The sequence below is a fragment of the Oncorhynchus tshawytscha genome, unplaced genomic scaffold, assembly GCF_018296145.1.
Source record: "Oncorhynchus tshawytscha isolate Ot180627B unplaced genomic scaffold, Otsh_v2.0 Un_contig_1111_pilon_pilon, whole genome shotgun sequence".
NCBI lineage: Eukaryota > Metazoa > Chordata > Actinopteri > Salmoniformes > Salmonidae > Oncorhynchus > Oncorhynchus tshawytscha.
In genome coordinates, this window is record NW_024609654.1 from 92,199 (window position 1) to 116,019 (window position 23,821).

Genomic DNA, 23,821 nt, shown 5'->3' on the forward strand with positions numbered 1-23,821 from the left:
TCAGTCAGTCTGTTATTGTCTCAGTGAACCCTTCCTCTCTCAGTCTCAGTCAGTCAGTCCAGTCTGTTATTGTCTCAGTGAACCCTTCCTCAGTCAGTCAGTCAGTCTGTTATTGTCTCAGTGAACCCTTCCTCAGTCAGTCAGTCTGTTATTGTCTCAGTGAACCCTTCCTCAGTCAGTCAGTCTGTTATTGTCTCAGTGAACCCTTCCTCAGTCAGTCAGTCTGTTATTGTCTCAGTGAACCCTTCCTCAGTCAGTCAGTCTGTTATTGTCTCAGTGAACCCTTCCTCAGTCAGTCAGTCTGTTATTGTCTCAGTGAACCCTTATTGTCTCAGTCAGTCCAGTCTGTTATTGTCTCAGTGAACCCTTCCTCAGTCAGTCAGTCTGTTATTGTCTCAGTGAACCCTTCCTCAGTCAGTCAGTCTGTTATTGTCTCAGTGAACCCTTCTCTCAGTCAGTCAGTCTGTTATTGTCTCAGTGAACCCTTCCTCAGTCAGTCAGTCAGTCTGTTATTGTCTCAGTGAACCCTTCCTCAGTCAGTCAGTCAGTCAGTCTGTTATTGTCTCAGTGAACCCTTCCTCAGTCAGTCAGTCAGTCCATCTGTTATTGTCTCAGTGAACCCTTCCTCAGTCAGTCAGTCAGTCCATCTGTTATTGTCTCAGTGAACCCTTCCTCAGTCAGTCAGTCAGTCTGTTATTGTCTCAGTGAACCCTTCCTCAGTCAGTCAGTCAGTCTGTTATTGTCTCAGTGAACCCTTCCTCAGTCAGTCAGTCAGTCTGTTATTGTCTCAGTGAACCCTTCCTCTCAGTCAGTCTCAGTGAACCCTTCCTCAGTCAGTCAGTCTGTTATTGTCTCAGTGAACCCTTCCTCAGTCAGTCAGTCTGTTATTGTCTCAGTGAACCCTTCCTCAGTCAGTCAGTCAGTCAGTCAGTGAACCCTTCCTCAGTCAGTCAGTCAGTCAGTCAGTCTGTTATTGTCTCAGTGAACCCTTCCTCAGTCAGTCAGTCAGTCTGTTATTGTCTCAGTGAACCCTTCTCAGTCAGTCAGTCAGTCTGTTATTGTCTCAGTGAACCCTTCCTCAGTCAGTCAGTCAGTCTGTTATTGTCTCAGTGAACCCTTCCTCAGTCACAGTCAGTCTGTTATTGTCTCAGTGAACCCTCAGTCAGTCAGTCAGTCTGTTATTGTCTCAGTGAACCCTTCCTCAGTCAGTCAGTCTGTTATTGTCTCAGTGAACCCTTCCTCAGTCAGTCAGTCATCTGTTATTGTCTCAGTGAACCCTTCCTCAGTCAGTCAGTCTGTCTGTTATTGTCTCAGTCAGTGAACCCTTCCTCAGTCAGTCAGTCAGTCAGTCTGTTATTGTCTCAGTGAACCCTTCCTCAGTCAGTCTATCTGTTATTGTCTGTCAGTGAACCCTTCCTCAGTCAGTCAGTCAGTCAGTCAGTCTGTTATTGTCTCAGTGAACCCTTCCTCAGTCAGTCCATCTGTTATTGTCTCAGTGAACCCTTCCTCAGTCACTCAGTCAGTCAGTCCGTCTGTTATTGTCTCAGTGAACCCTTCCTCAGTCAGTCAGTCTGTTATTGTCTCAGTGAACCCTTCCTCAGTCAGTCAGTCTGTTATTGTCTCAGTGAACCCTTCCTCAGTCAGTCAGTCTGTTATTGTCAGTCAGTCAGTCCATCTGTTATTGTCTCAGTGAACCCTTCCTCAGTCAGTCAGTCAGTCTGTTATTGTCTCAGTGAACCCTTCCTCAGTCAGTCAGTCAGTCTGTTCAGTCAGTCTGTCTCAGTGAACCCTTCCTCAGTCAGTCAGTCAGTCTGTTCAGTGAACCTTCCTCAGTCAATTGTCTCAGTGAACCCTTCCTCAGTCAGTCAGTCAGTCTGTTAGTCTCAGTGTCAGTCAGTCAGTCTGTTATTGTCTCAGTGAACCCTTCTCAGTCAGTCAGTCTGTTATTGTCTCAGTGAACCCTTCAGTCAGTCAGTCTGTTATTGTCTCAGTGAACCCTTCCTCAGTCAGTCCATCTGTTATTGTCTCAGTGAACCCTTCCTCAGTCAGTCAGTCTGTTATTGTCTCAGTGAACCCTTCCTCAGTCAGTCAGTCAGTCTGTTATTGTCTCAGTGAACCCTTCCTCAGTCAGTCAGTCTGTTATTGTCTGTCAGTGAACCCAGTCTGTTCATGTTCCTGTATTAACCTGCTGAAAGGAAAAGAGTAGAATAGAGTACCACTACGACTAGACTGGAGCCTGTTGGCCAGATAGCCAGCGGAGACTAGACTGTAGCCTGTTGGCCAGATAGCCAGTGGAGACTAGAGTGGAGCCTGTTGGCCAGATAGCTAGTGGAGACTAGACTGTCACCTGTTGGCCAGATAGCTAGTGGAGACTAGAGTGGAGCCTGTTGGCCAGATAGCCAGCGGAGATTAGACTGTAGCCTGTTGGCCAGATAGCCAGCGGAGACTAGAGTGGAGCCTGTTGGCCAGATAGCCAATGGAGACTAGACTGTAGCCTGTTGGCCAGATAGCCAGTGGAGACTAGAGTGGAGCCTGTTGGCCAGATAGCCAGTGGAGACTAGAGTGGAGCCTGTTGGCCAGATAGCCAGTGGAGACTTGGCCAGATAGCCAGTGTAGACTGCCTGTTGGCCAGATAGCCAGTGGAGACTAGAGTGGAGCCTGTTGGCCAGATAGCCAGTGGAGACTAGAGTGGAGCCTGTTAGCCTGTTGGCCAGATAGCCAGTGGAGACTAGACTGTCACCTGTTGGCCAGATAGCCAGTGGAGATTAGACTGTAGCCTGTTGGCCAGATAGCCAGTGGAGACTAGACTGTCGCCTGTTGGCCAGATAGCCAGTGGAGACTAGAGTGGAGCCTGTTGGCCAGATAGCCAGTGGAGACTAGAGTGGAGCCTGTTGGCCAGATAGCCAGTGGAGACTAGACTGTCACCTGTTGGCCAGATAGCCAGTGGAGACTAGAGTGGAGCCTGTTGGCCAGATAGCTAGTGGAGACTAGAGTGGAGCCTGTTGGCCAGATAGCCAGTGGAGACTAGAGTGGAGCCTGTTGGCCAGATAGCCAGTGGAGACTAGACTGTCACCTGTTGGCCAGATAGCCAGTGGAGAGCCTAGAGTGGAGCCTGTTGGCCAGATAGCTAGTGGAGACTAGAGTGGAGCCTGTTGGCCAGATAGCCAGTGGAGACTAGACTGTAGCCTGTTGGCCAGATAGCCAGTGGAGAGCCTAGACTGGAGTCACCTGTTGGCCAGATAGCCAGTGGAGTGGAGACTAGAGTGGAGCCTGTTGGCCAGATAGCCTAGCCTGTGGAGACTGGAGAGTGGAGCCTGTTGGCCAGATAGCCAGTGGAGACTAGACTGTAGCCTGTTGGCCAGATAGCCAGTGGAGACTAGAATGGAGCCTGTTGGCCAGATAGCCAGTGGAGAGTAGACTGTAGCCTGTTGGCCAGATAGCCAGTGGAGAGTAGACTGTAGCCTGTTGGCCAGATAGCCAGTGGAGACTAGACTGTAGCCTGTTGGCCAGATAGCCAGTGGAGACTAGACTGTAGCCTGTTGGCCAGATAGCCAGTGGAGAGTAGACTGTAGCCTGTTGGCCAGATAGCCAGTGGAGAATAGACTGTAGCCTGTTGGCCAGATAGCCAGTGGAGACTAGACTGTAGCCTGTTGGCCAGATAGCCAGTGGAGAGTAGCCTGTTGGCCAGATAGCCAGTGGAGACTAGAATGGAGCCTGTTGGCCAGATAGCCAGTGGAGAGTAGACTGTAGCCTGTTGGCCAGATAGCCAGTGGAGAGTAGACTGTAGCCTGTTGGCCAGATAGCCAGTGGAGACTAGACTGTAGCCTGTTGGCCAGATAGCCAGTGGAGAGTAGACTGTAGCCTGTTGGCCAGATAGCCAGTGGAGACTAGACTGTAGCCTGTTGGCCAGATAGCCAGTGGAGAGTACTGAGCCTGTTGGCCAGATAGCCAGTGGAGACTAGACTGTAGCCTGTTGGCCAGATAGCCAGTGGAGACTAGACTGTAGCCTGTTGGCCAGATAGCCAGTGGAGACTAGACTGTAGCCTGTTGGCCAGATAGCCAGTGGAGACTAGACTGTAGCCTGTTGGCCAGATAGCCAGTGGAGACTAGAATGGAGCCTGTGGCCAGATAGCCAGTGGAGACTAGACTGTAGCCTGTTAGCCAGTGGAGAGTAGACTGTAGCCTGTTGGCCAGATAGCCAGTGGAGAGTAGACTGTAGCCTGTTGGCCAGATAGCCAGTGGAGACTAGACTGTAGCCTGTTGGCCAGATAGCCAGTGGAGACTAGACTGTAGCCTGTTGGCCAGATAGCCAGTGGAGACTAGACTGTAGCCTGTTGGCCAGATAGCCAGTGGAGACTAGAATGGAGCCTGTTTATCAGACAAAGCAAAGGTGATAGCAACCTCCCGTTAACGAATATGTCAATCCATGTAATCATCAGTAGAGTAATCAGGTTGTAGTACAATCCACATTTACTGCTCCTTCTGAGGCTTGTTTTAGTTCTAGGGTTAGTGTTGGTTCTGGGGTTGGTGTTGGTTCTAGGGTTGGTGAGGGTTGGTGTTGGTTCTAGGGTTGGTTTTGGTGTTGGTTCTAGGGTTGGTTTTGATGTTGGTTCCAGGGTTGGTGTTGGTTCTAGGGTTGGTGTTTTTTCCAGGGTTTGTTTTGGTTCCGGTTCTAGGGTTAGTGATGGTTCTAGGGTTGGTCTTGGTTCTAGGGTTGGTGTTGGTTCGGTTGTAGGGTTGGTGTTGGTTCCGGTTCTAGGGTTGGTGTTGGTTCCGGTTCTAGGGGTTGGTGTTGGTTCCGGTTCTAGGGTTGGTGTTGGTTCCGGTTCTAGGGTTGGTGTTGGTTCCGGTTCTAGGGTTGGTGTTGGTTCTAGGGTTAGGGATGGTTCCAGGGTTGGTGTTGGTTCCGGTTCTAGGGTTAGTCATGGTTCTAGGGTTAGGGATGGTTCCAGGGTTGGTGTTGGTTCCGGTTCTAGGGTTAGTGATGGTTCTACGGTTAGTGATGGTTCTAGGGAGCCAGTGGTTCTTTATTCTGTCATTACTAATGTGTGTCTGCGCCTCTCATTAACCTGTTCTCTCTCCCTCTTCTCTCCAGCCTGTCCTACAGTAAGAATGGAGTGATCCGTGTGGACGGCTTCTCCACTCCAGATCAGTTTGATGAGGAGGCTCTGTCCCTCTGGGCTCCTGATGTATACGAGGAGAATGAGTTGGACCCAGACTCCTCCAAGTACATCCTCTCATATATAGGAGACCAGTTCTGTCAGATGGTCACCACTGAGAACACTGCTGCTACATGGATCAAAAAGATGGTATGGAGAGGAGCACAGAGAAGTGTTGTTGTTAATCTGAAAGACAGAGGAGGACAGAGAAGCGTTGTTGTTGTTAGACTGAAAGACAGAGGAGCACAGAGAAGTGTTGTTGTTAGTCTGAAAGGCAGAGGAGCACAGAGAAGTGTTGTTGTTGTTAGTCTGAAAGACAGAGGAGCACAGAGAAGTGTTGTTGTTAGTCTGAAAGACAGAGGAGTACAGAGAAGTGTTGTTAGCCTGAAAGACAGAGGAGCACAGAGAAGTGTTGTTGTTAGTCTGAAAGGCAGAGGAGGACAGAGAAGTGTTGTTGTTCATCTGAAAGGCAGAGGAGCACAGAGAAGTGTTGTTGTTAGTCTGAAAGGCAGAGGAGCACAGAGAAGTGTTGTTGTTAGTCTGAAAGACCGAGGAGCACAGAGAAGTGTTGTTGTTAGTCTGAAAGACAGAGAAGTGTTGTTAGCCTGAAAGACAGAGGAGCGTTGTTGTAAGTCTGAAAGGCATAGGAGCACAGAGAAGTGTTGCTGCCAATCTGAAAGGCATAGGAGCACAGATAAGTGTTGTTAGACTGAAAGACAGAGGAGTACAGAGAAGTGTTGTTAATCTGAAAGGCAGAGGAGCACAGAGAAGTGTTGTTGTTAGCCTGAAAGACAGAGGAGCACAGAGAAGTGTTGTTGTTAGTCTGAAAGGCAGAGGAGGACAGAGAAGTGTTGTTGTTCATCTGAAAGGCAGAGGAGCACAGAGACATTCTCTCTGTTAGTCTGAAAGAAAGAGGAGCACAGAGACATTCTCTATGTTAGTCTGAAAGACAGAGGAGCACAGAGACATTCTCTATGTTAGTCTGAAAGACAGAGGAGCACAGAGACATTCTCTCTGTTAGTCTTAGTGTTCCTGTAGAAAGCTGGGGTCAAACCTCAAACTATTATCTGTGTGTTTTAACAGGTCAAACCATCCTGAACTGTAGAACAACTAAATGTTTTATTGTGGGTGTTATTGTACCAATGTTAGAGCCCTCTGAGGCCAGACTAGTCTATAAAGTCTTCTGCATGAAGGAACCAGTCTGCCTGGAAGTGCTCTGCTGTCCTCTGCCTGTCCAGTTGTCTTCATCCTCCCTGTTTGTGTGTGCTTTGCCCTGCAGCCAAGATGGCCTGGAAGAGGGCTGTGAGAGGGGTCCGGGAGATGTGTGACGCGTGTGAAGCCACCTTGTTTAATATTCACTGGGTTTGCCACAAATGTGGCTTCGTGGTTTGTCTGGACTGTTACAAGGCAAAGGAGAGGAAGACCTCCAAAGGTCAGTCAACATTTAGGATGTTAACATTTTAAAACCTCTTCTTTTCCACCATAGACAAGTAGAGGATACAGGTTTCTCTCCATCTCTCCTCCCTCCCTCTCCCCCTGCCTCTCCCCCTCTCTCTCCTCCCTCTCCTCCCTCTCTCCTTCCTCTCTCCCTCCTCTCCTTCCTCTCTCTCTCCTCCCTCTCTCTCCTCCCTCTCTCCTCCTCCCCTCTCTCCTCCCTCTCCCCCTTCCTCTCCCCCTCTCCTCCCTCTCTCTCCTTCCTCCCTCTCTCCTCCCCCTCTACTCTCTCCTCCCTCTCTCCTCCCTCTCCCCCTCTCTCCTCACTCCCCCTCTCGCTCCTCCCTTCCCCCTCTCTCTCTCTCTCTCTCTCTCTCCCTCCTCCCTCTCCCTCTCTCTCTCTCCTCCCTCTCACTCTCTCCTCCCTCTCCCCTCTCTCCTCCTCCCCCTCTCGCTCCTCCCTTCCCCTCTCTCTCTCTCTCTCTCTCTCTCCCTCCTCCCTCCCCCTCCCTCTCTCTCTCTCTCTCCCTCTCTCTCTCTCCTCCCTCTCCCCTCTCTCCTCCCTCTCTCCTTCTCTCCTCCCTCCTCCCCTTCTCTCCTCCCTCTCCCCTTCTCTCTCCTCTCTCTCTCCTCCCTCTGCCCCTCTCTCTCCTCCCTCCCTCTCTCTCTCTCTCTCTCTCTCCTCTCTATCCAAGGTAGGGGTCTGGTTGAGACAGACATTGTGTCGTAGTTCTGATGGTTGGTCACAGGGCCCTGGGCAGATGTAAATCACCATGACGACAGACAGACATGGCATATCTGCTGTACCTAGAGAGTGTGAAACCCCATCCATCACAGCTCATACAGAGTGAAACCCCATCCATCACAGCTCCTAGAGAATGAAACCCCATCCATCACAGCTCCTAGAGAATGAAACCCCATCCATCACAGCTCCTAGAGAGTGTGAAACCCCATCCATCACAGCTCCTAGAGAGTGTGAAACCTCATCCATCACAGCTCCTAGAGAGTGTGAAACCCCATCCATCACAGCTCCTAGAGAGTGTGAAACCCCCATCCATCACAGCTCCTAGAGAGTGTGAAACCCCATCCATCACAGCTCCTAGAGAATGAAACCCCATCCATCACAGCTCCTACAGAATGAAACCCCATCCATCGCAGCTCCTAGAGAATGAAACCCCATCCATCACAGCTCCTAGAGAGTGTGAAACCCCATCCATCACAGCTCTTAGAGAGTGTGAAACCCCATCCATCACAGCTCTTAGAGAGTGTGAAACCCCATCCATCACAGCTCCTAGAGAGTGTGAAATCCCATCCATCACAGCTCCTAGAGAGTGTGAAACCCCATCCATCACAGCTCCTACAGAGCGTGAAACCCCATCCATCACAGCTCCTAGAGAATGAAACCCCATCCATCACAGCTCCTACAGAGTGTGAAACCCCATCCATCACAGCTCCTACAGAGTGTGAAACCCCATCCATCACAGCTCCTACAGAGTGTGAAACCCCATCCATCACAGCTCCTAGAGAGTGTGAAACCCCATCCATCACAGCTCCTAGAGAGTGTGAAACCCCATCCATCACAGCTCCTAGAGAGTGTGAAACCCCATCCATCACAGCTCCTACAGCAGACAGTGTGTTATTAGCATTAACAGTGTTGTTCTAGTTGATATGATTCCCCATGTTGAGAAGCAGCAGTGGAGGATTCATCCTAATTCTCCAGTTGAACCTGTAAACTCCTGAGAGAGGGGTGGAACATCAACACGGTCTGTACCCATGTAGTGGCTGAGGCCCAAATGGGACCCTATTCCCTTCATAGTGGACCACTCCAACACCCACAGAACCCTGGTCAAAGTAGTGCACTATAAAGGGACTGGAGTAGCGTTTGGGAAGCAGCCAGACGGGGTTTCCATGGAGACTTGACAGGGTTTGTTGGTTTGAGGGTAGTAATGTGTGTTTTGTTGTTCCTCCAGACAAAGAGCTGTACGCCTGGCTGAAGTGTGTCAAGGGACAGCAGCATGGTCACAAGTACTTGATGCCAACACAGATTATCCCAGGAACTGGTAGGAACCAATGATTTCTGTTCCTCTCTCTCTGTCTGGACCTCAGCCTGGGCTGGAATAGCTTTCATTATTCAGTTAGGAAAGTACAACACAAAATAGGACTCCATTACAACACAGAGTTAAACTACAAGACAGGACTCCATTACAACACAGAGTTAAAGTACAAGACAGGACTCCATTACAACACAGAGTTAAAGTACAAGACAGGACTCCATTACAACACAGAGTTAAAGTACAACACGAGACAGGACTCCATTACAACACAGAGTGAAAGTACAACACGAGACAGGACTCCATTACAACACAGAGTGAAAGTACAACACGAGACAGGACTCCATTACAACACAGAGTGAAAGTACAACACGAGACAGGACTCCATTACAACACAGAGTGAAAGTACAACACGAGACAGGACTCCATTACAACACAGAGTTAAAGTACAACACGAGACAGGACTCCATTACATTGTTCTCCTCTGACAGTAACACCGTGTAGGTCTAACATGCTGACAGAAGTGTGTACTAATGACCAGTGGTCTGTTGTGCAGTTCTGACAGAGGTGGTGAGCGCCATGCATCTGTTCAGGGAGAAGTACAGCATCAGGTCTCCCATTGTCTGTACTGGGAAACACAACCCTCTACTCAGCAAGCTGCCTGCTACCAACGGAGTCTCTCAGGTATGGAGATACACTGCTGCTGCTCTGTTTCTGCTGCTTCCCAAGTGACACCCTATTCCCTACGTAGTGCACTACTTTAGATCAGGGCCCTATGGCACCCTATTCCCTATATAGTGCACTACTTTAGATCAGAGCCCTATGGCACCCTATTCCCTATATAGTGCACTACTTTAGATCAGGGCCCTATGGCACCCTATTCCCTATATAGTGCACTACTTTAGACCAGAGCCCTATGGCACCCTATTCCCTATATAGTGCACTACTTTAGACTTAGAATGTAGACTAGTTAGAGCTCTGTCTGTTAGCTCAGTAATATAGACTAGTTAGAGCTCTGTTAGCTCAGTAATATAGACTAGTTAGACCTCTGTGTGTTAGCTCAGTAATGTAGACTAGTTAGAGCTCTGACTGTTAGCTCAGTAATGTAGACTAGTTAGAGCTCTGTCTGTTAGCTCAGTAATGTAGACTAGTTAGAGCTCTGTCTGTTAGCTCAGTAATGTAGACTAGTTAGAGCTCGGTGTAGTCTGTTGAACAGTGTGTCTGTGATGTGTTGTTGTTGACCTGTGTAGTCTGTGATGTGTTGTTGTTGACCTGTGTAGTCTGTGATGTGTTGTTGTTGACCTGTGTAGTCTGTGATGTGTTGTTGTTGACCTGTGTAGTCTGTGATGTGTTGTTGTTGACCTGTGTAGTCTGTGATGTGTTGTTGTTGACCTGTCTCTCCTGGTCAGGTTCTCCAGAACGTGTTAAACCACAGCAACAAGATCTCTCTATGTAACGTGAAGACAGAGCCTGGGCAGCTGAACCCCATCCAGGGTAAAGCTGAGACTAACGGAGGCTCCAGCCCTGCCTCAGACCCCTCCTCTGACTCCAAACCGACTCCCCCGGAGTCCCAGAGCCCTCTCCACTTCCTGGCTGACCTGACTGAACAGAAGTCTCTGGAAGACAAGAAAGGTACATCACGGTAGCGCACTCTGTCTGCTGGTCAATCTGACTGTTAGCCCGTTAGCCCGCTGAGAACTTTGCTCTAAGTGTGTGTCTAGTTTGTGTTCTTGTCAGGCTGCCAGCAGCGTTCCAACCCTCCTGTTTAGGGTTCAGTATGACTGTAGTTCTACAGCAGCGTTCCAACCCTCCTGTTTAGGGTTCAGTATGACTGTAGTTATACAGCAGCATTCCAACCCTCCTGTTTAGGGTTCAGTATGACTGTAGTTATACAACAGCGTTCCAACCCTCCTGTTTAGGGCTCAGTAGTTCTACAGCAGCATTCCAACCCTCCTGTTTAGGGTTCAGTATGACTGTAGTTCTACAGCAGCGTTCCAACCCTCCTGTTTAGGGTTCAGTATGACTGTAGTTCTACAGCAGCATTCCAACCCTCCTGTTTAGGGTTCAGTATGACTGTAGTTCTACAGCAGCGTTCCAACCCTCCTGTTTAGGGTTCAGTATGACTGTAGTTATACAACAGCGTTCCAACCCTCCTGTTTAGGGTTCAGTATGACTGTAGTTCTACAGCAGCGTTAGTTGTTACTGGTGTGATGATGATAAACTCCAGATATCTCCAGAGGTTAGTTGTTACTGGTGTGGTGATGATAAATACCAGATATCTCCAGAGGTTAGTTGTTACTGGTGTGATGATGATAAATACCAGATATCTCCAGAGGTTAGTTGTTACTGGTGTGGTGATGATAAATACCAGATATCTCCAGAGGTTAGTTGTTAGTGGTGTGATAATGGTGATGATAAATACCAGATATCTCCAGAGGTTAGTTGTTAGTGGTGTGATGATGATAAATACCAGATATCTCCAGAGGTTAGTTGTTACTGGTGTGATGATGATAAATACCAGATATCTCCAGAGGTTAGTTGTTACTGGTGTGATGATGATGATGATAAATACCAGATATCTCCAGAGGTTAGTTGTTACTGGTGTGATGATGATAAATACCAGATATCTCCAGAGGTTAGTTGTTACTGGTGTGATGATGATGATGATAAATACCAGATATCTCCAGAGGTTAGTTGTTACTGGTGTGATGATGATAAATTCCAGATATCTCTAAAGGTTAGTTGTTACTGGTGTGATGACGATAAATACCAGATATCTCCAGAGGTTAGTTGTTACTGGTGTGATGATGATAAATACCAGATATCTCCAGAGGTTAGTTGTTACTGGTGTGATGATGATAAATACCAGATATCTCCAGAGGTTAGTTGTTACTGGTGTGATGATGATGATGATAAATACCAGATATCTCCAGAGGTTAGTTGTTACTGGTGTGATGATGATAAATACCAGATATCTCCAGAGGTTAGTTGTTACTGGTGTGATGATGATAAATACCAGATATCTCCAGAGGTTAGTTGTTACTGGTGTGATGATGATAAATACCAGATATCTCCAGAGGTTAGTTGTTACTGGTGTGATGATGATAAATACCAGATATCTCCAGAGGTTAGTTGTTAGTGGTGTGATGATGATGATGATGATAAATACCAGATATCTCCAGAGGTTAGTTGTTACTGGTGTGATGATGATAAATACCAGATATCTCCAGAGGTTAGTTGTTAGTGGTGTGATGATGATGATGATAAATACCAGATATCTCCAGAGGTTAGTTGTTACTGGTGTGGTGATGATAAATACCAGATATCTCTAGAGGTTAGTTGTTAGTGGTGTGATAATGGTGATGATAAATACCAGATATCTCCAGAGGTTAGTTGTTACTGGTGTGATGATGATGATGATGATAAATACCAGATATCTCTAAAGGTTAGTTGTTACTGGTGTGATGATGATAAATTCCAGATATCTCCAGAGGTTAGTTGTTACTGGTGTGGTGATGATAAATACCAGATATCTCCAGAGGTTAGTTGTTACTGGTGTGATGATGATGATGATGATAAATACCAGATATCTCCAGAGGTTAGTTGTTACTGGTGTGGTGATGATAAATACCAGATATCTCCAGAGGTTAGTTGTTAGTGGTGTGATGATGATGATGATAAATACCAGATATCTCCAGAGGTTAGTTGTTACTGGTGTGATGATGATAAATACCAGATATCTCCAGAGGTTAGTTGTTACTGGTGTGATGATGATAAATACCAGATATCTCCAGAGGTTAGTTGTTACTGGTGTGATGATGATAAATACCAGATATCTCCAGAGGTTAGTTGTTACTGGTGTGATGATGATGATGATAAATACCAGATATCTCCAGAGGTTAGTTGTTACTGGTGTGATGATGATAAATACCAGATATCTCTAGAGGTTAGTTGTTAGTGGTGTGATAATGGTGATGATAAATACCAGATATCTCCAGAGGTTAGTTGTTACTGGTGTGATGATGAAGATGATGATAAATACCAGATATCTCTAAAGGTTAGTTGTTACTGGTGTGATGATGATAAATTCCAGATATCCCCAGAGGTTAGTTGTTACTGGTGTGATGATGATAAATACCAGATATCTCCAGAGGTTAGTTGTTACTGGTGTGATGATGATGTAACTGATATGTATTGTCTCTGGTGTAGAAAACAAGGAGTCTCCTCTGGGTAAGGTGGGCAAGGAGGAGAAGGTCAGTAGCCTGGAGTCTCTCCACTGTAGAGCGTCTAGTCTGGTGTCTAACATCACAGAACAGGGCTCTACTCTAAGAGACCTCCTGACGACCACCGCTGGTAAACTACGTCTGGGCTCTACTGATGCTGGCATGGCCTTCGCTCCTGTATACTCCACCGCAGCACAGGTACGTGGCTGGGACAGAGAGACACACACCCAGTCCACCATTATCTTGCTGTATGGAGGGAATAACACAGTATTATTTCAACATACTGATTCACATGTTCTGATGCTGTATCTCTGCTCTCCAGATGGGGAAGAGTGGCCGTAGCATGCCCAACATCCTGGATGACATCATCGCGTCCGTGGTGGAGAACAAAATCCCTGCCAGCCGAGGAGCCAAGCTGAGTCTGAAGCTGGAGGCCACCACCACCACTACAGAGGACAGGGAGGTGAAGACGGAGAGGATTGAGAGGAAGAAGCAGCCTGGGACTGGGACAGGTCCTAACCCTGGGACAGGTCCTAACCCTGGGACAGGTCCTAACCCTGGGACAGGTCCTAACCCTGGGACGGGGACAGGTCCTAACCCTGGGACGGGGACAGGTCCTAACCCTGGGACGGGGACAGGTCCTAACCCTGGGACGGGGACAGGTCCTAACCCTGGGACGGGGACAGGGGGACAGGTCCTAAGCCTGGGACGGGGACAGGTCCTAAGCCTGGGAGCCGGGGACAGAAGAGCTTCCTGAACCCAAGCCTCAGCTAGAGAAGGCCCTGCAGCTCCATGCTGACATCCCCCACTGCTGGTTGTATGATCGCAGACTGCTCTGGCTGAAAGACCATCGACACCCTGGCAACTGGAAGCTGTTCAGAGAGTGTTGGAGACAGGGACAGGTCAGTCAGTCTCTAGTTCCTCCCTTCAGATGTTTCCTCACTCACTAGCTTCATCTCCAGTGCTTTTAGTTGGTGGAGAAGTGGAGATACAGTCCACGGTGAATATTTGGGTCCTACTGCACCACTGTGTGCAATATTCGTTGTTGCTTTGTCTCTGACCGGACTGTAGAGAGAGCGGCGGTGGAGACCACCGGACTGTAGAGAGAGAGCGGTGGAGACCACCGGGCTGTAGAGAGAGCAGCGGTGGAGACCACTGGACTGTAGAGAGAGAGCGGTGGAGACCACCGGACTGTAGAGAGAGAGCGGTGGAGACCACCGGACTGTAGAGAGAGAGCGGTGGAGACCACCGGGCTGTAGAGAGAGCGGTGGAGACCACCGGCTGTAGAGAGAGCGGTGGAGACCACCGGGCTGTAGAGAGAGAGCGGTGGAGACCACCGGACTGTAGAGAGAGAGCGGTGGAGACCACCGGACTGTAGAGAGAGAGCGGTGGAGACCACCAGGCTGTAGAGAGACAGCGGTGGAGACCACCGGGCTGTAGAGAGAGCAGCGGTGGAGACCACCGGGCTGTAGAGAGAGCAGCGGTGGAGACCACCGGACTGTAGAGAGAGCAGCGGTGGAGACCACCGGGCTGTAGAGAGAGCAGCGGTGGAGACCACCGGGCTGTAGAGAGAGAGCGGTGGAGACCACCGGACTGTAGAGAGAGCGGTGGAGACCACCGGACTGTAGAGAGAGAGCGGTGGAGACCACCGGACTGTAGAGAGAGCGGTGGTGGAGACCACCGGACTGTAGAGAGAGCGGTGGTGGAGACCACCGGACTGTAGAGAGAGAGCGGCGTTGGAGAGCGGTGGTGGAGACCACCGGACTGTAGAGAGAGCGGCGGTGGAGACCACCGGGCTGTAGAGAGGGCGGCGGTAGAGACCACGGTAGAGACCACCTGGCTGAGAGCGGCAGTCCTGTCCTAGTATCACTGATAGTATCACTGCTCTGATAGTATCACTACTCTGGATAGTATCACTGCTCTGATAGTATCACTGCTAGTATCACTGCTCTGATAGTATCACTAGAGACCACGGATAGACCACCTGGCTCTGATAGTATCCTGTCCTAGTATCACTGATAGTATCACTGCTCTGATAGTATCACTGCTCTGGATAGTATCACTGCTCTGATAGTATCACTGCTCTGGATAGTATCACTGCTCTGATAGTATCACTGCTCTGGATAGTATCACTGCTCTGATAGTATCACTGCTCTGATAGTATCACTGCTCTGATAGTATCACTGCTCTGATAGTATCACTGCTCTGATAGTATCACTGCTCTGATAGTATCACTGCTCTGATAGTATCACTGCTCTGATAGTATCACTGCTCTGATAGTATCACTGCTCTGATAGTATCACTGCTCTGGATAGTATCACTACTAGTATCACTGCTCTGATAGTATCACTGCTCTGATAGTATCACTGCTCTGATAGTATCACTGCTCTGATAGTATCACTGCTCTGATAGTATCACTACTCTGGATAGTATCACTACTCTGATAGTATCACTGCTAGTATCACTGCTCTGATAGTATCACTGCTCTGATAGTATCACTGCTAGTATCACTGCTCTGATAGTATCACTGCTCTGATAGTATCACTGCTCTGGATAGTATCACTGCTCTGATAGTATCACTGCTCTGATAGTATCACTGCTCTGATAGTATCACTACTCTGATAGTATCACTACTCTGATAGTATCACTACTCTGATAGTATCACTACTCTGATAGTATCACTGCTCTGATAGTATCACTGCTCTGATAGTATCACTGCTCTGATAGTATCACTGCTCTGATAGTATCACTGCTCTGATAGTATCACTGCTCTGATAGTATCACTGCTCTGATAGTATCACTGCTCTGATAGTATCACTGCTAGTATCACTGCTCTGATAGTATCACTGCTCTGGATAGTATCACTGCTCTGATAGTATCACTGCTCTGGATAGTATCACTGCTCTGATAGTATCACTGCTCTGATAGTATCACTACTCTGATAGTATCACTACTCTGATAGTATCACTACTCTGATAGTATCACTGCTCTGATAGTATCACTACTCTGGATAGTATCACTACTCTGGATAGTATCACTGCTCTGATAGTATCACTGCTCTGATAGTATCACTGCTCTGATAGTATCACTGCTCTGATAGTATCACTGCTAGTATCACTGCTCTGATAGTATCACTGCTCTGATAGTATCACTGCTCTGGATAGTATCACTGCTCTGATAGTATCACTGCTCTGGATAGTATCACTGCTCTGATAGTATCACTGCTCTGATAGTATCACTGCTCTGATAGTATCACTACTCTGATAGTATCACTACTCTGATAGTATCACTGCTCTGATAGTATCACTGCTCTGGATAGTATCACTGCTCTGGATAGTATCACTACTCTGGATAGTATCACTACTCTGGATAGTATCACTGCCCTGGATAGTATCACTGCTCTGATAGTATCACTACTCTGGATAGTATCACTGCTCTGATAGTATCACTACTCTGGATAGTATCACTACTCTGATAGTATCACTGCTCTGATAGTATCACTGCTCTGGATAGTATCACTACTCTGGATAGTATCACTACTCTGGATAGTATCACTGCTCTGATAGTATCACTGCTCTGATAGTATCACTGCTCTGATAGTATCACTGCTCTGGATAGTATCACTGCTCTGGCTAGTATGACTGCTCTGATAGTATCACTGCTCTGGCTAGTATGACTGCTCTGATAGTATCACTGCTCTGGATAGTATCACTGCTCTGGCTAGTATGACTGCTCTGATAGTATCACTGCTCTGGCTAGTATGACTGCTCTGATAGTATCACTGCTCTGGATAGTATCACTAATCTGGCTATTATCACTGCTCTGAATAGTGTAACTGCTCTGGATAGTATCACTGCTCTGGATAGTATCACTGCCCTGGATAGTATCACTACTCTGGCTAGTATCACTGCTCTGGATAGTATCACTGCCCTGGATAGTATCACTGCTCTGGATAGTATCACTACTCTGGCTAGTATCACTGCTCTGAATAGTGTAACTGCTCTGGATAGTATCACTGCTCTGGCTAGTATGACTGCTCTGATGGTATCACTGCTCTGGCTAGTATCACTGCCCTGGATAGTATCACTACTCTGGATAGTATCACTGCTCTGGCTAGTATCGCTACTCTGTGTAAAGCTCTGATGGAGGCTGTGAGGCCAACACGTAAAGCTCAGACGGAGGCTGTGAGGCCGACATGTAAAGCTCTGATGGAGGCTGTGAGGCCGACACGTAAAGCTTATTAACTGTTATGGGCAGGTGGGACGGTAGCGTCCCACCTGGCCAATATCCGGTGAAATTTCAGATCGTGAAATTCAAACTACAGAATTATAAATATTTAACTTTCAGAAAATCACAAGTGCAATACATCAAAATAAAGCTTAACCTCTTGTTAATCCAGCCGCCGTGTCAGATTTCAAAAGGCTTTACGGCGAAAGCACACCAAGCGATTATCTGAGGACAGCGCCCCGCATACAACAGCATGAAAAACATATTTCAACCAGACAGGTGCGCCACGAAAGTCAGAAATAGTGGTATAATTAATGCCTTACCTTTGAAGATCTTCTTCTGTTGGCACTCCAAAAGGTCCCAGTTACATCACAAATGGTCCTTTTGTTCTGTAATTTCTTTCTTTATATCCATAAAAACTCAGTTTATCTGGCGCGCTTCAGTCAATAGTCCACCCAGTTTCCCTCCATCAAAATGCATAGCATACAAAATGAATCCCAAACATTACTAATACACTTTTCCAAACAAGTCAACAACGTTTACAATCAAACCTTAGGTACCCTAATATGTAAATAAACTATAACATTTAAGACGGAGAATCGTTATTGTCTTTACCGGAGAAAAATACCAAAATACCAAAGAAAGCTCTCTCTCTTTCACACGCTTGGAAACACTACAGCCAAAATGGGAGCCGCATAGAAAAACTAGTATTTCTGGCTCATTTTTCCCAAAAACAGCCTGAAACTCTGTCTAAAGACTGTTGAGATCTAGTGGAAGCCCTAGGAACTGCGAACTGAGAGGATATCGCCTTATCCTAAAAGTGACAGCCATTGAGAACAGTGGTAAGCTGAACTTTTTTGGGGGGGGATGGTTTGTCCTCGGGGTTTCGCCTGCCATATCAGTGCTGTTATACTCACAGACATAATTTGAACAGTTTTAGAAACTTTAGAGTGTTTTCTATCTAAATCTACCAATTATATGCATATCCTAGCTTCTGGGCCTGAGTAGCAGGCAGTTTACTTTGGGCACGCTTTTCATCCGGACGTGAAAATACTGCTAGTATAATACTGGCTGGTATCACTGCCCTGGATAGTATCACTACTCTGGATAGTATCACTGCTAGTATCACTACCCAAGAGAGGTTAAAGAGCAGTGATAGTAGCAAGAGCAGTCTGTGGGCTTCTTCTTTTTTCTCATTTTATAAAAAATGTAATCCTGATGTGTGACAATTTCAGCGTTATAACAACTCCTGTACTGTCTTGTCTTCTCCAGCCTGTCCTGGTGACTGGGCTCCATAAGCCTCTGAATGCAGCTCTGTGGAAGGCAGACAGCTTCAACCTGGAGTTTGCTGACCATCAGGGAGACCTGCTGAACTGTAAAGATGGACTTGTCTCGAACTCTGGAATCAACGAGTTCTGGGACGGCTTCGAGGACCTCACCAGTGAGTAGCCTTCATAACTTATCAGGTTATTGATCCAGGACCTCACCAGTGAGTAGTCTTCATCATTTATCAGGTTATTGATCCAGGACCTCACCAGTGAGTAGCCTTCATCACTTATCTGGTTATTGATCCAGGACCTCACCAGTGAGTAGTCTTCATCATTTATCAGGTTATTGATCCAGGACCTCACCAGTGAGTAGTCTTCATCATTTATCAGGTTATTGATCCAGGACCTCAGCAGTGAGTAGCCTTCATCACTTATCTGGTTATTGATCCAGGACCTCACCAGTGAGTAGCCTTCATCTTTTATCAGGTTATTGATCCAGGACCTCACCAGTGAGTAGCCTTCATCACTTATCAGGTTATTGGTCCAGGACCTCACCAGTGAGTAGTCTTCATCATTTATCAGGTTATTGATAATGATAGTATAGAGTATTTATATTATTAGTAATTGATGATATACACTGAGTATTCAAAACATTAAGAGCTCCTGTCCAACTCTATTAAGGTGTTCTTAATGTTTTGTACACTAAGTGTCTACCCGGAGTATACCAAACACTAAGTGTCTACCCGGAGTATACCAAACACTAAGTGTCTACCCGGAGTATACCAAACACTAAGTGTCTACCCGGAGTATACCAAACACTAAGTGTCTACCCGGAGTATACCAAACACTAAGTGTCTACCCGGAGTATACCAAACACTAAGTGTCTACCCGGAGTATACCAAACACTAAGTGTGGACCCGGAGTATACCAAACATTAGGATCACCTTCCTAATATTGAGTTGAACCCCCTTTTGCCCTCAGAACAGTCTCAGTTTGTCGGGTCATGAACTCTACAAGGTGTCAAGCCTTCCACAGGGATGCTGGCCCATGTTGACTCTACAAGGTGTCGAAAGCGTTCCACAGGGATGCTGGTCCATGTTGAATCCAATGCTTCCCACAGTTGTCAAGTTGGCCTGATGTCCTCTGGGTAGTGGACCATTCTTGATATACAGTGCATTTACACATTTTGTTACGTTAGATTTATTCTAAACTGGATTAAAAATTCTGTACACAATACCCCATAATGACAAAGTGAAAACAGGTTTTTAGAAAATTTTGCTAATTTAAAAAAAAAAAAAAACTTATTTACGTAAGTATTCAGACCCTTTGCTATGTGACTCGAAATTGAGCTCAGGTGCATCCTGTTTCCATTGATCATCCTTGATGTTTTTACCACAGTACATGTGGTAAATTCAATTGATTGGACATGATTTGGCAAGGCACACACACCTGTCTATATAAGGTCCCACAGTTGACAGTGCATGTCAGAGCAAAAACCAAGCCATGAGGTGGAAGGTATTGTCCGTAGAGCGCCGAGACAGGATTGTTTGAGGCACATATCTGGGGAAGGGTACCAAAACATTTCTGCAGCATTGAAGGTCCCAAGAACACAGTGGCCTTGGAACCACCAAGACGCTTCCTAGAGCTGGCTGCCCGGCCAAACTGAGCAATGGGGGAGAAGGGCCTTGGTCAGGGAGGTGACCAAGAACCCGATGGTCACTCTGACAGAGCTCCAGAGTTCCTCCGTAGAGATGGGAGAAGCTTCCAGAAGGACAACCATCTCTGCAGCACTTCACCAATCAGGCCTTTATGGTAGAATGGCCAGATGGAAGCCACTCCTCATTAAAAGGCACATGACAGTCTGCTTGGAGTTTGCAAAAAGGCACCTCGAGGACTTTCAGACCATGACAAACAAGATTCCCTGGTCTGGTGGAACCAAAATTGAAATCCTTGGCCTGAATGCCAAGGGTCACGTCTGGAGAAAACATGGCACCATCCCTACGGTGAAGCATGGTGGTGGCAGCATCATGCTGTGGGGATGACGCCCACATCATAGCTAAGAGTGTGCGACAGCTCATTGCTCACTCTGACACACTGAGTTCTGCCTTCAAGGTATTATTTCATCCATCTCAAGGCATCGAGGGAAAAGTTGAACTTGGACAATTATGTGATGAGAACCTGATGGTTAACAGTATCAAACGCCTTCCTTAGGTCCAGAAAACACAGCCCCAACAACGCCCCCTTTGTCCATCTTGGACTTGACATTTTCCTGAAGAAAGCAGTGTATGTTGTTGTATATTAGTTATAATACCAATGCATTGATTATGTCAATGTTTACAGGAAAGCATCTTTCCCTATCTATACTCTTACTAAAGTCTCCTGTGTTGTCCCCTGTGTTCGCTCCCCCACTCTCAGAGAGACCCAAGTCTAAAGACGGAGACACCGTGGTGTACAGGCTGAAGGACTGGCCATCAGGAGAGGAGTTCATGGCCCTGATGCCTTCCAGGTAGGCCTAGGCCAACTCATCATAGCCAAGCATACAGTCATAGTCATGGGGATTCTCCACAGTCTACTGGTTTGTCTGGGCAGTAGGTCCAGTAGATCCAGCAATATAACACTGTCTAGTAGATCCAGTAGATCCAGCAATATAACACTGTCTAGTAGGTCCAGTAGATCCAGCTATATCACACTGTCTAGTAGATCCAGCTTTATAACACTGTCTAGTAGGTCCAGTAGATCCAGCTATATAACACTGTCCAGTAGATCCAGCTATATCACACTGTCTAGTAGATCCAGCTTTATAACACTGTCTAGTAGGTCCAGTAGATCCAGCTATATAACACTGTCTAGTAGGTCCAGTAGATCCAGCAATATAACACTGTCTAGTAGATCCAGCTTTATACCACTGTCTAGTAGATCCAGCTTTATAACACTGTATAGTAGGTCCAGTAGATCCAGCAATATAACACTGTCTAGTAGATCCAGCTATATAACACTGTCTAGTAGATCCAGCTTTATAACACTGTATAGTAGGTCCAGTAGATCCAGCTATATAACACTGTCTAGTAGATCCAGCTATAATATACGGTCTAGTAGATCCAGCTATATAACACTGTCTAGTAGATCCAGCTATATAACACTGTCTAGTAGATCCAGCTTTATAACACTGTCTAGTAGATCCAGTAGATCCAGTTATATAACACTGTCTAGTAGATCCAGTAGATCCAGCTATATAAGACTGTCTAGTAGATCCAGCAATATAACACTGTCTAGTAGATCCAGTAGATCCAGCAATATAACACTGTCTAGTAGATCCAGTAGATCCAGTTATATAACACTGTCTAGTAGGTCCAGCAATATAACACTGTCTAGTAGATCCAGTAGATCCAGCTATATAACACTGTCTAGTAGATCCAGTAGATCCAGCTATATAAGACTGTCTAGTAGATCCAGTAGATCCAGCTATATAACACTGTCTAGTAGTTCCAGTAGATCCAGCTATATAAGACTGTCTAGTAGATCCAGTAGATCCAGCTATATAACACTGTCTAGTAGTTCCAGCTATATAACACTGTCTAGTAGGTCCAGTAGATCCAGCTATATAACACTGTCTAGTAGATCCAGCTATATAACACTGCCTAGTAGATCCAGCTATATAACACTGTCTAGTAGATGCAGTAGGTCCAGCTATATAACATTGTCTAGTAGATCCAGCTATAATACACTGTCTAGTAGATCCAGTAGATCCAGCTATATAACACTGTCTAGTAGATCCAGCTGTATAAGATCCAGTAGGTCCAGTTATATAACACTGTCTAGTAGATCCAGTAGATCCAGCTATATAACACTGTCTAGTAGGTCCAGTAGATCCAGCTATATAACCCTGTCTAGTAGATCCAGCTATATCACACTGTCTAGTAGATCCAGCTATATCACACTGTCTAGTAGATCCAGCTATATCACACTGTCTAGTAGATCCAGCTATATCACACTGTCTAGTAGATCCAGCTATATCACACTGTCTAGTAGATCCAGCTATATAACACTGTCTAGTAGATCCAGCTATATCACACTGTCTAGTAGATCCAGCTATATCACACTGTCTAGTAGATCCAGCTATATCACACTGTCTAGTAGATCCAGCTATATCACACTGTCTAGTAGATCCAGCTATATAACACTGTCTAGTAGGTCCAGTAGATCCAGCTATATAACACTGTCTAGTAGATCCAGCTATATAACACTGTCTAGTAGATCCAGCTATATAACACTGTCTAGTAGTCCAGTATCCAGCTATATAACACTGTCTAGTAGATCCAGCTATATATACACTGTCTAGTAGATCCAGTAGATCCAGCTATATAACACTGTCTAGTAGATCCAGCTATCCAGCTAGATCCAGCTATATAACACTGTCTCCAGTAGTCCAGCTATATAACACTGTCCAGCTATATAACACGGTCTAGTTGATCCAGTAGATCCAGCTATATAACACTGTCTAGTAGGTCCAGTAGATCCAGCTATATAACACTGTCTAGTAGATCCAGTAGATAACACTGTCAGCTATATATAACACTGTCTAGTAGATCCACTGTCTAGTAGATCCAGCTATATCACACTGTCTAGTAGATCCAGCTATATAACACTGTCTAGTAGATCCAGTATATCCAGCTATGTAACACTGTCTAGTAGATCCAGCTATATAACACACTGTCCAGTAGATCCAGCTATATAACACTGTCTAGTAGATCCAGCTATATAACACTGTCTAGTAGATCCAGCTATATAACACTGTCTAGTAGATCCAGCTATATAACACTGTCTATACTGTCCAGTAGATCCAGCTATATAACACTGTCTAGTAGATCCAGCTATATAACACTGTCTAGTAGATCCAGCTATATAACACTGTCTAGTAGATCCAGTAGGATCCAGCTATATAACACTGTCTAGTAGTAGCCAGCTATATAACACTGTCTAGTAGATCCAGATCCAGTAGATCCAGCTATATAACACTGTCTAGTAGATCCAGTATATCCAGCTATATAATACTGTCTAGTAGAGCCAGCTATATAACACGGTCTAGTTGATCCAGTAGATCCAGCTATATAACACTGTCTGGTAGGTCCAGTAGATCCAGCTATATCACACTGTCTAGTAGATCCAGCTATATCACACTGTCTAGTAGATCCAGCTATATCACACTGTCTAGTAGATCCAGCTATATAACACTGTCTAGTAGATCCAGCAATATAACACTGTCTAGTAGATCCAGCTATATCACACTGTCTAGTAGATCCAGCTATATAACACTGTCTAGTAGATCCAGTAGGTCCAGCTATGTAACACTGTCTAGTAGATCCAGCTATATCACACTGTCCAGTAGATCCAGCTATATAACACTGTCTAGTAGATCCAGCTATATAACACTGTCTAGTAGATCCAGCTATATAACACTG

General features: G+C 46.3%; 1 protein-coding gene across 1 annotated transcript in view; it reads left to right on the forward strand.

The window, feature by feature from the left end:
* The window catches only part of LOC112238496 (probable JmjC domain-containing histone demethylation protein 2C), a 120,812-nt gene that overhangs the window by 68,052 nt on the left and 28,939 nt on the right, over nucleotides 1–23,821 (forward strand). Inside the window, 10 exon segments of the mRNA XM_042316658.1 lie at nucleotides 5,096–5,307; nucleotides 6,436–6,591; nucleotides 8,564–8,653; nucleotides 9,201–9,328; nucleotides 10,054–10,276; nucleotides 12,854–13,065; nucleotides 13,190–13,529; nucleotides 13,612–13,769; nucleotides 18,367–18,535; nucleotides 20,778–20,868. Of these exon segments, the coding sequence (XP_042172592.1) occupies nucleotides 5,096–5,307; nucleotides 6,436–6,591; nucleotides 8,564–8,653; nucleotides 9,201–9,328; nucleotides 10,054–10,276; nucleotides 12,854–13,065; nucleotides 13,190–13,529; nucleotides 13,612–13,769; nucleotides 18,367–18,535; nucleotides 20,778–20,868 (1,779 nt within the window).